This window comes from Osmerus mordax, chromosome 6, assembly GCF_038355195.1.
Source record: "Osmerus mordax isolate fOsmMor3 chromosome 6, fOsmMor3.pri, whole genome shotgun sequence".
Classification (NCBI taxonomy): domain Eukaryota; kingdom Metazoa; phylum Chordata; class Actinopteri; order Osmeriformes; family Osmeridae; genus Osmerus; species Osmerus mordax.
In genome coordinates, this window is record NC_090055.1 from 3642846 (window position 1) to 3655054 (window position 12209).

Below are 12209 nucleotides of genomic sequence, written 5' to 3' on the forward strand. Positions count from 1 at the left end.
AACTGTCCCACTTGTTTCTACAATGTCCCACCCCCAACCCCAACCTCAAACCCCCCATGCGAAATGCAGACAAACATTCATTACAGAGATGTGGCAACACAACTCTGCCCTTTGTCGGATAGTGAGGTGTAGCAATCAGGAAAGATTAAACATAGTATAAGGCAGCTACAGTGAACCTAAACACTGACACATGGTGAATTGGCCCTTCCTGCTGAGTGAGGGACTAGCAGAGGAGAACGCCACTGAGAGTAGCAATGTGTCACGTTAAATAAAAGACAGATCCTACTAAACTAAAACAATCTGGTATACGGAACAATTCATTACATTTGTAATCCCTTAAACCATTACGGTGATTAATACATAAAAACATTTTCCTGAGTGCAATAATACAGCTATATTCCTGAGTGTTACACCAAGATTAAAAAAAACCATAAGCAACATTCTTCATGATCAGTATTTTCCCAACCCGAGGTAGTTCCAAAAGCAGCTAAACAGTTGAGAAGGAACTTGTGTCCATCTCTTCAGTAGAGCAGTTTGATTGGCTTCTGTGCTTCCCCGGCTTCCTGCTCTCTCCCTCCTCGTCTAGGGGGTCTTGGGGGGCGGAGGAGAGTGGGCATGCTCTTCGTCCTCTCCTTTCAAAGAGGACGGTTTTCCCTGAGAACCTGGTGAGGACTGCTGTGCTTTGATTGGGCAGTTGGCAACCATGTGGGCAATGCTTTGGCAGAAATGGCACTTTTTGGGCTGCGGTGGCAGTTTGCACTCTTTGGCATGGTGGTCCAGGCCTCCGCAGTTGTAGCACCTGAAACCGAACAACAAAGTTAGGACTGTGATGAGGTTCTGTCATGCACTGTCACATGTTGACCTCAAGAGGGCAGGTTGTGCATTTAACATTGTTAGGAAGTAAGGGTAGAGGAGATTGGAGTGATGAGTAAGCCATTTGTTCTCTGGCCAGTACTCAGCACTAAAAATCCTAGAAACTAATTTAATCAAAACATTGATTGATCTACTTGAATAGTAGGACGGCTGCTGAAACGTGACACTGTTGTGACCCCTGGTTTACTCATCCATGGGTCAACTTCGCAGGTTTAACTTTTCAGAACAATACAAATTAGCCACTCTCCCCCTTTTCATTCTACTTTCAGGAGAGTTTCCTTTCCTGCTCCTCGGACAATGTCCAGAGCTGTCCACACAGGAAGAGGTCAAAAGCAGACATGTGGGGTGCTGTCAAAGGCTGCTGTTGGAACACACAGGCCTTAGAATGGCCACGCGTTCAGGGTGGCTGACAGATGGGTGGTGGGCGTGGGACATCCACTGCTGTCCCTCGCTCACGCGACAGATGAGAGTCAGTGTCTTTGTACCACTGGCAGTTGGAGGCTTTGAGGTCCGTCGCCATACGAGTTCCACCAGGCCGACCATCGATCAAGCAGAGCATGCAGGGTACGGGAAGTGGTCCTAGCTCTTTGTCTCAAGAGCGGCAGCAATGACCTATGAACTCTGACCCCCCCCCCCTCCCCCTTAGTCCTCAAACCCCCAATCCCATCCCCTTCCCAACCCCCTGCATTTACTCATATGGCGTTGCCGCGGCAACGGCGACCCTTGACCCAACCTTTTCGGGCTCCTACATCTGTTATAAATTAAATAGATGTGAGCCTTCTTCCTCTCCGTGTCATATATACCAACAATGATGGTCCGTCAAATGTGGGTAAGAAACTATGACTGTGTTATCCATAATATGGGATTTTATAGTAAAATTATTTTGGGCCAGGTTTCTCTACTCCAAGACAGAAAATAAATTCTGAACCACAAATACCTTTATCTTTCATCATTAGAGATTTTTTAAGTCATCCTTAAAATCAACGTACCCCCAAGCAGGCTTCCATGTAGTCTTTGGGGGATAAATCAGGCAAACCTAGTACCTTGATTTTGGGGGGTATTTTGTGGTACCACCACAATTATTTGAATTCACTGGACTCAATTCAATGGTAGCCGCAAAACCACGCTGTGGTCAATTGAGGGGGTGCAGATGTTCCTCTGTTTGAGGGGGAGCAAATGTTCCTCTGTTTGATTGAGGGGGTGCAAATGTTCCTCTGTTTGATTGAGGGGGTGCAGATGTTCCTCTGTTTGATTGAGGGGGTGCAGATGTTCCTCTGTTTGACTGAGGGGGGTACTACAGTGGAAAACAAAGTAAAGCAAGTCCAGTTGAGTTGAGTTGGTACCATGTGTTGAAAAAGGAGCTTCTGACCCCAATCATAACGGACAACACAACTCAACACCCCCCCAAACCCAACACCCCCCCCCCCCCAACTATACTGATAACTAAGGAAGACTCACCCAACCGACTCCATTCCATTCCAATCTCAAACTCTCTTTCTCACTTCCTTTTACGTCTCATGCTTATGTTTATTTTATCTTATGGCCTTGCCCTGTCCCCAGCTGGGTTCCACTTCAGAATTGGTGAAAGGGTTTTTGGAGAGCGGTGCTGGGTGCGAATACACAAGGGGCCTACAGATTTAAACAGCTATTGATCCAGGTCACACGTCAAGCCAGTGTGACCCTCTCATGGACCAGGCGTGGGGGTGGGGGAATCAGGAGAGGATAGGGTAAAACCGAAACACTGCATCAGATCCAACATGGATGTTTGACAAAGCAAATGTAGGAAGAGGGGGAAAGCATTTAGCGACAGATCATCCCTTTCTGAGAATGTATGCCCACAAGCGTCAAAGACATTTACGTTTCGATTAACAGAAATATAAGTACAGTAGAAAAAAAATAACAAGATTTTCGCTGTCCACTACTGTAAGTTGGATATAACTAAAATAATATGCAGGCATTGCATGAAAGGGTACTTGAGCACTATGCCGTAGGTGTACCATTCACCAATCTCCATCTCTTTGATCCGTTTCTCACCTGTCTCCTTTGGATCGACGTTTTTGGACGCTCTTGCCTTTCGGTCTCCTCTCACTGCCCAGACAGTGGATGCCCCCTGGCCCTGTGACCTGCTGAGACTCCAGGCCCTTGGAGGACTTCTTGAAGGTGAACTCGACTGCCTCGCCCTCCTTCAGGCTGCGGAAGCCTTCCATATGGAGCTTACTCTGCATGGGACACAAAGACAGGACTCATCACAACACTGTTGGTGGGGCCTCAGAATCCAACCCAAAGCCTATTTCAGATATTTTTTGTATCTTTATATTGTAAATTCGGGCTACTTTATATTTTATATTCTTTAATTTTTTATTCTAAATCCCCTTAGTATTAGACTTTGTACCTTTAGTATAGTTAGACCACATATTTAAGATTTATGATTCCTATATGTTGAATGTATGCACCTTCCTGCCAAACGGCAGGAAGGTGCAACTTATATTTTATTTTATTGTATATTTAATTTCATTCTAATCCCACTTAGTACTGCTAGTTTATGTACCCTTAGTATAGATAGTCCACATATTTAAATTTTAGGTCCCTATATGTTTATTGTTTGCACCTTCCTGCCAAAGCAAATTCCTTGTCTGTGCAAACTTTCATGGCGAATAAATCCCATTCTGAAGTAAATTCCTTGTCTGTGCAAACTTTCATGGCGATTAAAACCATTTCTGATTCAGTTTCAGATGTAAAACTAAACATGGGTCATTGTTGATCTTGTGAGATACCAAGTTGTGTAATGTGAGGTTACTGGAGGGTGGAGCAAGCAAGGCGTTCCCCTTGCTACCTGACAGTGATGCACTCGAAATACCTCAATCCCTCACACCTTGACCAATCAAATCAGGCCAGGGAGATACAGACATTTTATCTTCAGCTTCTTAGTGATAGCATCAAGACGGAGATAGCAGCTATCTGGCACGTTTCAGGTGACCATTGTGTTCGGCCTCATAATCAACAGTACTTCAAGGCCCCCCGTTGTCCCCTTGTCTTGTCTGTTTGTCCTCCCCGCTGCATGTATATGTGCATAGCTCAACAATGCTAGGTCTCTCTCTCTCCCTCCCTCTCTCCCTACCAGTGTTTGAATAGGAAACCTGATGGGATATGACTTTCACCATCCCCCTCCTAAAAGGATCAGCATTCCACACAGCCCCTGCCCCTTCCCCCACATGACAAAGGTTTACTAACACACTGACCACACCGGTGTTTGGTGTGGGGGGATGGATGGTCGGTGGTGGTGGGAGGAGGAGGGGGTTGAGACTGGGGAGGAAGAGGGGGGGGGGGTGGGCGGGTGTCAAGGAGACATTCCTTGGATAGTTGTTTGGCAGAAAGGTATGCAGATAAAGTTAGGCATGAGCTTATTCTGAGTCCAAATGATTGATATCTTCTTTGATATCCGTGTGCCTTTGCTGAAAGTAACATACTTCCAAAAGTGATCAATATTGTTTTCAAGCAGAAGGTAGGCCTGCTATTGGGACTATGGGCCGCGTTTATGGAATTTACACTGTGCATATGTATCTGTATATCCGAACTATACATGCATTAAAATCCATAGATTTATCCTTAAATTTAATCTACAATTGTAGCATGTATCATTAAAAAGAATTTACTTATTGCATTCTGCTACTTTCACCTCGGGTGACCCTGATTTGGCCTCTAACTGAAGGGAAGTCATACCCACCGGAGAAACATTACCTGAGCAGAAAAACTATGGGTGGCTTGGGATTAAAAACTAGGGTTATCTTACATTTCAATTCTATGCTGGCCTGTTGCAACTGCAGAGTTTTTACTTTTCCAAGCGTGATCTTAAGAAAGGCCTAGCTGTTGATGATGAATTTAAGGAATGGGTTTAACTAGTGGAAATGCCTGCTTTGTACGTCAACTTCAATGTTCAATGAACCACTCTGATGGCCACATCACCTCAATGGGGACTGAAGACTCCTTAGGGATGTTCAATAGAAGTAGAGTACCATTATCCGAAGCTAATCAGAGAGTATAGTATTTTAACCTCAGGGATCTTGTTGACTATTCCTGTCAGACAAGACTAACCTAGCACGTAGAACCGCAGAACCAGTGGCAGTCTTTTTCAGCAAGTCAAGAAGCGAACCATGCACAGACCTTCAACCTCTGAATAGGACAGGCATAATGGCAATGCACCAGAACCAGCTCGGGGAATAAAAAAAAAAAGCCCCTAATGTCCTAACACAACAGAAAGCAGAGAAGCATCTGCTGCAAAATCATAAACAATGCAAAGAGAAACGATTGGTAATCCAGGGTATCTGGAGGGGAGCGAGGTCCCCTCATAGGCTGGTCCATTGTGTGTGACCACTGTGGCCGTTAACCCACTTCCTCACACACGTGTAAAGTGACCCCCCCCCCCCCCCCCCCCCCAGAGTGCGAATTATACAATGACAATCGGGGGGGGGATCAACTTCTTCTCCAGGGCGTAAAGTAATATTTACGATTACAGATAAGCACGATATATAAAATGTATCGACCCCCCCCCCCCCCCCAACATGTTGGTTTTAACTCTTTTGGGGGGGTCCAAGTCTTAATTAGACTTGGACCCCCCCCCCCCCCCCCCTGTAATTCACACACTGGACCTCCCCCGGACTTCCCATAAGGGTCCCTACTACTCAACCCCCAATCAAGTTGCTGGTGAGGCTCAGTCAGTGTGGTTGTTTACATCTACGTCTGTGGAGGAGTAGGTAGTGCCAGAGTGGACACTTAAGAGAGACATCTCGGCAGCAAAGAGGGGCTCGGTCACGGCCGAGAGCAGGGGTTCATTTGGATGCGTGGTCCTATTGTCCACCTCACAAAGGACCCTGGGAGTTAATGCTCCCTGACACGCGGCGACTCATTTTATGGCTAAGGCCCCCTGGTCACTATATTTCCTGTCCGTCATTTACGCGCACAATCCTCTTTCCTGTGATTGGTGAACAGTGCCATAACTTAAGGATCTAAACAAATGAAATGAAGTGGACAAGCTCAAACCATGCAATGTCTGCAATTGCAACTCCCATGCAAAAAAAAGCATATAGTACATTAATAAGAAATTATCAACTTCAGATAGCAAGTTTAAATACAATAAGAGAAATAGTAAACAGACTCTTTAAGGGGGGCGGGGGTGAAAAAAAGAAAAAGAAATGGTTCAAATGGACACAATTGCGCAACATTCACGGCCATGCTGGAAAGGCACTTCCGAGAGAGAAACACAAATGCCAAAACGGTTGGTGGTCTTGGAGGTGAAGGGAATGCAGAAAGTTGAAAAGGCGCCTCCTTTACTATAAAATACACATGGGGCCGGGACAGACAAGTGACCACCCTTTCATCACTTTATGACAGGACAGGAAATGAATGACCACAGAGAGAGGGGCGTTTCTCTCACTGAGACGCTAAGCCATATCTTATCAGACAGGTGGAGAGTCTCACTCGAGTGGCGATTTGGAGGCTAAATTATGCCCCACCCCCTCACTGTTTGGAATATTAGGTTAATTTTCTTTAACAGTCGTTTTATTCTTGACTTTGTGTAATTTAAAGGATGATGAAAACCTATGAATCAACGTCAAAATGTTGTTGATCGTGAATTATTTAGGCTACACAAGTAGCCTAAACAGCGACAAAAGTATGTACTTGCAAGGGATATTTGACGCTTTGACCTAATACGAATTAAATAACTAAACGTTCGAACGTTTTATGTAAAACGAGGTGCGTGATGTTTTTTTTCATTTACAGTTTGCATCTTTGAAACAATGAAGAAATCCCTCTAACCACGAGGTCACGTGCTCAATTCACATCTACGAGCAACACGTGTTCCCTAAACAAGAGAGTAAGCTGTGTAAAAGTTTGTGGTTCACAATATAAAAAATGTCCAACAGAATTGCCCCTGTAGTTGTACACTTAGCTTACCTGATGAACAAACACATCGACCGGAGCCTCCAGTGGTACGCCTTCTCGACTAGTCATGGAAAGGAAGCCGAATCCCATGCGTACGTTAAACCATTTACAAACGCCGAGACCATGGAACGACTGAGAATCTTCTTCTGTGATCGGTCCCTCATCCTCCTCAGTTTTACAGACTCCTGTTATTAGGAAGAAAAAAAATGTTAGTCTGTTGTTCCTGTAAGTATTACAAGGGGCCAAAGTAAACTTTTCTGAGGCTGTAAACAATTTCCAAGCCAAGGCTACAAAAAAAATCGTTCTCACCAATCACTGTATATACCTTTCACCACCAACTTAACGTAAGTTTACAATAGCCTAAAAATACTCATTAAAGCAACAGGCCATATTAGATTTTTCTGCTGGCATTTATTAAATGACTAATATTGCGCAACAAATAGCCTATGAAAACATGAACAATAAGAGAAATATATCGTTTTAACCTTAAATCAATCAATTAAAAGCAATCGATACACATATCAAAAATGGCTTCTGAGTCAGAATTTTTTTTAATTCTGCAATTCCCTCTTTTTTACCCATAGGCAAGAACAGAAAAAAAAAAAAAACTATTTAATTTACTTCAAAATAAATTTATATACTGAACCTGTGAATTCCTGGTTCGAAACAGAACCCATCTTGCCAACTGTCTTGAGTCAGAAAAGCACCCAAGGTACAGAATATTTTCCCCCTTCGAACTGTGTATTCCTCACAGTTTGCCACTTTCGTTCAAAATGCTCTTAAGAGCCAAAGTGAGGGCCAGGGAGAAAGCGGGAGAGCGAGGTAAACAAAAGGGGCTGGGAACCTATTCCCCCAAACAATGAGGGGTGGGGGTCACCGAATAGAATTCGAATAGGAGAATCCTCCAAACCTGAAAGACAATGCAAGGAAACCCAGCCTCCTAAACCATTTAAACTAGAAACGAACCATGTTTTGGATAAAAAAGAGTACCTTCTGCCATGCTTTCTCCGTTTTCTTAACAATATTCCCCGTTCCCTTTGGCTCGGTGTTTCGGGGGCCCTCAAGGATTCTTTCTTCCTGCTGTGGTCACTTCTGTTGGTCAATATAAATGACCATCTTGCACCTCGACCAACAACCCCCACCCACCTTTCTCGGTCATGTCCACGTGATTCTCAATTACAGTCCATACTCTGATAAATTGAACATCCCATGGCTGAAGGGGCCCAAATGTGGCAAGTGACCAATCACAATTTGAGACCTCCGTATCGACCGCCTCATATCATGGCGCTAGATCAGGAGTATTCCACAGCCCCCGCTCTATGTAAGCCGGATGTATAAAATGCTATCAATTTGTATATAAACTGCATCGTCATAGCAAAATGCACCAATATGCCAACATGTTATCCAAATAGTCTTCTTAGATCATGAAAACTGAAATAAAATACTCCCTAAATTGAAGATATCACGATAGAAAAGCATGTGAGGTTATTTTCTTGCCGTTGTTGATGCATTTTCACATTTGCTTTGCCATTGCACAAGTGTAAATTCTTTGTTCTAGATTTTTTCTTTCGTGGATTCAGGATATTGTCTAAACATTCGTGTGATTGGGTTATCATTGAACTCCTCATGCTTTCCATGAGAATCAGTCATTCTATTGCTGCAGTAAGTTGCTGACGCATGCAAAACAATAGATTGAAGAGGTAAAGCAGATGTGAATCGTTTTCAGCAAGAAATCGGAGGGGGAAGGGTGTAACAGCTCAGTAGATTGTAGTCTTCATTGATGCCTTTTTGAAGAAGAAAACATTGCCTAATTGATGTTTAGTCAGAAAGAAGGTAAAACAATATTTTAAAAATCAATTGCTCAAAATAAAAAGCTAGCTAATGTACAAAGCCCTACCAGAGGTGTTGTACAAAAGCAGGACAAGCTGGTCTAACGAATTCATAGATCAATAGTGATTGATCACATATGTTAAGATGACTGTTGACTCTTGTCCTTGTAGAGTGATAAATTACGGGAAAAGAGACCAAGTGATGGTTCAGAACTTCTCTAAACTCTAAAATGATTAAGATAAACAAATATTAGAAGAACTATCCTACTAATAAAATACTATCCTACTAATAGGATAAACTAGACTAAAAAACAACAATAATAACAGTATAAAATTTCCTATTCCTCGATAGGCTACTGGACCTGTAGCAATTGTCATATCGTCAACTGTAACGCATGTGCAATAAGACATCAGTTATTATCACTGTTATTAAATTAATAAGGTTATCATTTTACTGTCCAACGTAATGTAGAGTGACCTTATTTTTTAAGTTTAATATTACAATGCCTAGGTGGCCTACTACATTGTAAGCATGCGTTTTTACGCAGAAAACGTCATAAATCTAAAATATATACAAAAACAGCAAACATCTTATACATTTTCTTTATTTGGTGCATGTCAATTTGGGCAGAATACTATTGTCTATACTACGACGATAACCTTTTATCAGTCCTATCCTAATATGACCACGACCCCTTGTGGTGTCTGAGACCCAGGAGAGTTTCAAACTAAGGTTTAGTATCCATCTGCAAGCGAGCCCTTAAGACTAGGCGTTGTAAAGCCTAAAGAGAACCCTTGGCCTTATAATGCAACATTATTATATTTTTGGCTATGTAACAACTTTATCACGAGCTGTGTTAAGATAAAAAGTTTGGATGTCTGAATGGTGATTGAGATGAGTTTTGAACTTGCAACAAAAATACCAACCAATTACATTTACTTATGTGAAATGACAGCAATTTACAGCAGTACCACTTAAAAAAATATGATATGTATTTATTTTAATAGTAAATGGAAATAGTAGGCTACAATAGTTTACTTGAAACAGACACTGTGAAATTAACGTAGCCTATGCTTTGCCTTAATGGTGGACGGCACTAAATCAAAAACAACAGAAGGTTGTCAATATTTTGACTTTCTTTGCTAAATAATGTAATGTTGACCAGACTTCGCTTGTCCCAGTGGTTGTTCATTTGTTCTACGGATCAGCAGGTTTTCCACAATCACATTTTGTATAATAATGATCTCCTTTCCATAGAAGAGTCAGGCTGCAAATGAAAGCTTTTACGCAATCTGCTGCAGAAGAAAAATAGCCACGTGTTGTTAATTTATGCCAAAGACGGTCATTTGAGATTCATACCTAAACAAGGTTTAGGTTGCAGTTTTTAGATTAAAGTTTGAAGGAAGCCATGAGAAATGTGTTTAACTACTGAACAGCAGGCCAACTTTCATTCTGATTCTCTGTGTGACGTTGTCTATGGTTTTGAAAAAACATCAGTTTATGACCATGGCTTGCAGTCAGTTAGCTTGTACGGCAAGAGGGACGGAGGAAGCAAGGGATGGGCAGAGAAAGAGATAGTCAACTACATCTACACATCTGCGCTGCTAAAATCGTTCCTGATAGGGGGCTTTCGCATTGCTTTGTTTCCAGTTTTCAGCACCAAGGACAGCGTTTTTGTGAGCTCGAAAAGGCGAGTAGCAAAATGTTTTCAAATAGAAAGACACATTGGCATTAACACAGGTATAGATATTGGTACTCTTTTCAACCCATTTTCTTAAAAAATATTAACACCTGTTACCTTGCAGTCACAATGACCAAGTGACCTATTTATCTCATAACTCAAAAAAAAAAAATATATATATATATAATAATACCTTAAACATGTGATATTTGCCACAATACAGCTTTAAGTCAGAAACAACATCAGTTGTTTTGTTAACTCTATAGCGTCCCCAAAAAGGTAAAACATAACCTATAGCCTAAATGCCAATGAGACTATAACTGCCCACTGTCTAATTTCCCACCTTCCTTCTCCTACCAATTTTACCTCAGACAATTGACCTTACTTTTCTTACTAGTTTTGGGGTTATTTTAGAAGGATACAAGCCATGTACTGAGATTGATGATTTACATGTTTTTTGTAGGTTTGAATATGATTTTGTGTCAGTAGGCTATGGCCCCAGGACAATAGGAAGGTTATACACGCACTTGAATTTTGTGTCAGCCATTTAAAATCACCTTTTGCTGGAGTCGAGTACTCTACTGGATCAAAGTACACTATGTAGGTTACTAATTCTGTTAATATAGACATTTTATCCACTCATGGATTGCATGCAAAACCGAATCCTCGAAACCTTAGCCCTCGACCACAAGATGTCAGTATTCTTCCTTTTTTCATCAGTAGACTTTCTCTGTAAAGTTCGATTTTAGACACTGGGACTCAATTATTCTTCCTATTTGAAAATGTCAGTGGTTCGTGTGGGTTACCTATGCAGGCCACACTAATTTCTGATAACCAGTGTTTAGTCAGTGTGAATGTTCAGTTTTATATTGCATGCATCTTTGCATGCACTTCTTTCATATGTTTTCTGTCCATGACGATATACTTTACACGTTTTAAGAAACATACATAACTAAAACCACGTCACTGCAGGTTATGTATGCATAATAGTGGTTGTTTTCCAAACGTCTACCCTTGTTTGCCATCGTGGCGTGGATGCGTCTAAAGCCCGCCCTGGCGTGTGCAGCGGCTCATCTTTATAAGTAAATTAAGCCGCTGATGAGGATGCTGAAACGATGTGACAGACACCTTCGAGCCTGTTTTAGTGTAGTTTTTTTGGGGAATAACATGGTTGTGGTCAAAGGTTAGAAAAATGCTTGCCTCTGCAAGTATTTTTTTTAACGTAGTCTGTAGTAGCCATCACAATTTCTGCTGCGTAACACATGCAGAATATATATATAAATAAAAACGGGAAAACTCAAAAGACCCCACCTCCTTCACAGCTCAAATAAACGTAGGCTAACACAACCATCAGCAAAGCCGTGTGGCTAGGTGCTACCTTGGACAGCGACCAGAAAGCGCTTCCGTAAGAGGATCCTGTTGCTTAGAATTTCGACTGCGGTCTGCTGTCCTCGTTGCTTTTCCGTTGGCGTACACTTGTGAACACCAGTGAGAAAGCCCTAGAAAGCATGCAAACAAGAGGAGAGGGCAGGAAGGCAGGAACGATGACAAAATGTGTGACAATTCAGTGATCAATGGGGACGACTGTGGACGATTGAAAGATATCAGAGGATTATATTGTATTATATTATATTGCTTGACAAGGAGGGTATGCCACTGGATGACACCACATATTTTCCCATTCGACATTTAGCCCAAAACTCAACCTCAACTCACAAGGTAAAAAGTCTACGTTGTTGCGGTTGGGACGTCTAGGCATTCAGTAATCTCTCGGTTTTTGTGCTCTCTTGTTTTGGGGAAGTTAACTTCTTGACCACTTCAAACCACTGTCTACTGAAACCTACCGAAGTGTATAACAAACAATCTATTGACATTTTAATAGCGA

The 12209-nt window shown here is 42.1% G+C and overlaps 1 protein-coding gene across 1 annotated transcript; it reads right to left on the minus strand.

The window, feature by feature from the left end:
• Positions 1 to 548: 548 nt before the first annotated feature.
• Positions 549 to 7502, minus strand: lin28aa (lin-28 homolog Aa). Its single transcript, XM_067238645.1, has 4 exons — positions 7460 to 7502; positions 6826 to 6998; positions 2908 to 3092; positions 549 to 799 (listed from the first exon to the last, which is right to left on the minus strand). Exons 1-4 carry the CDS (start codon positions 7488 to 7490, stop codon positions 583 to 585), a joined length of 606 nt encoding a protein of 201 aa, XP_067094746.1. The 5' UTR covers positions 7491 to 7502; the 3' UTR covers positions 549 to 582.
• Positions 7503 to 12209: the final 4707 nt, after the last annotated feature.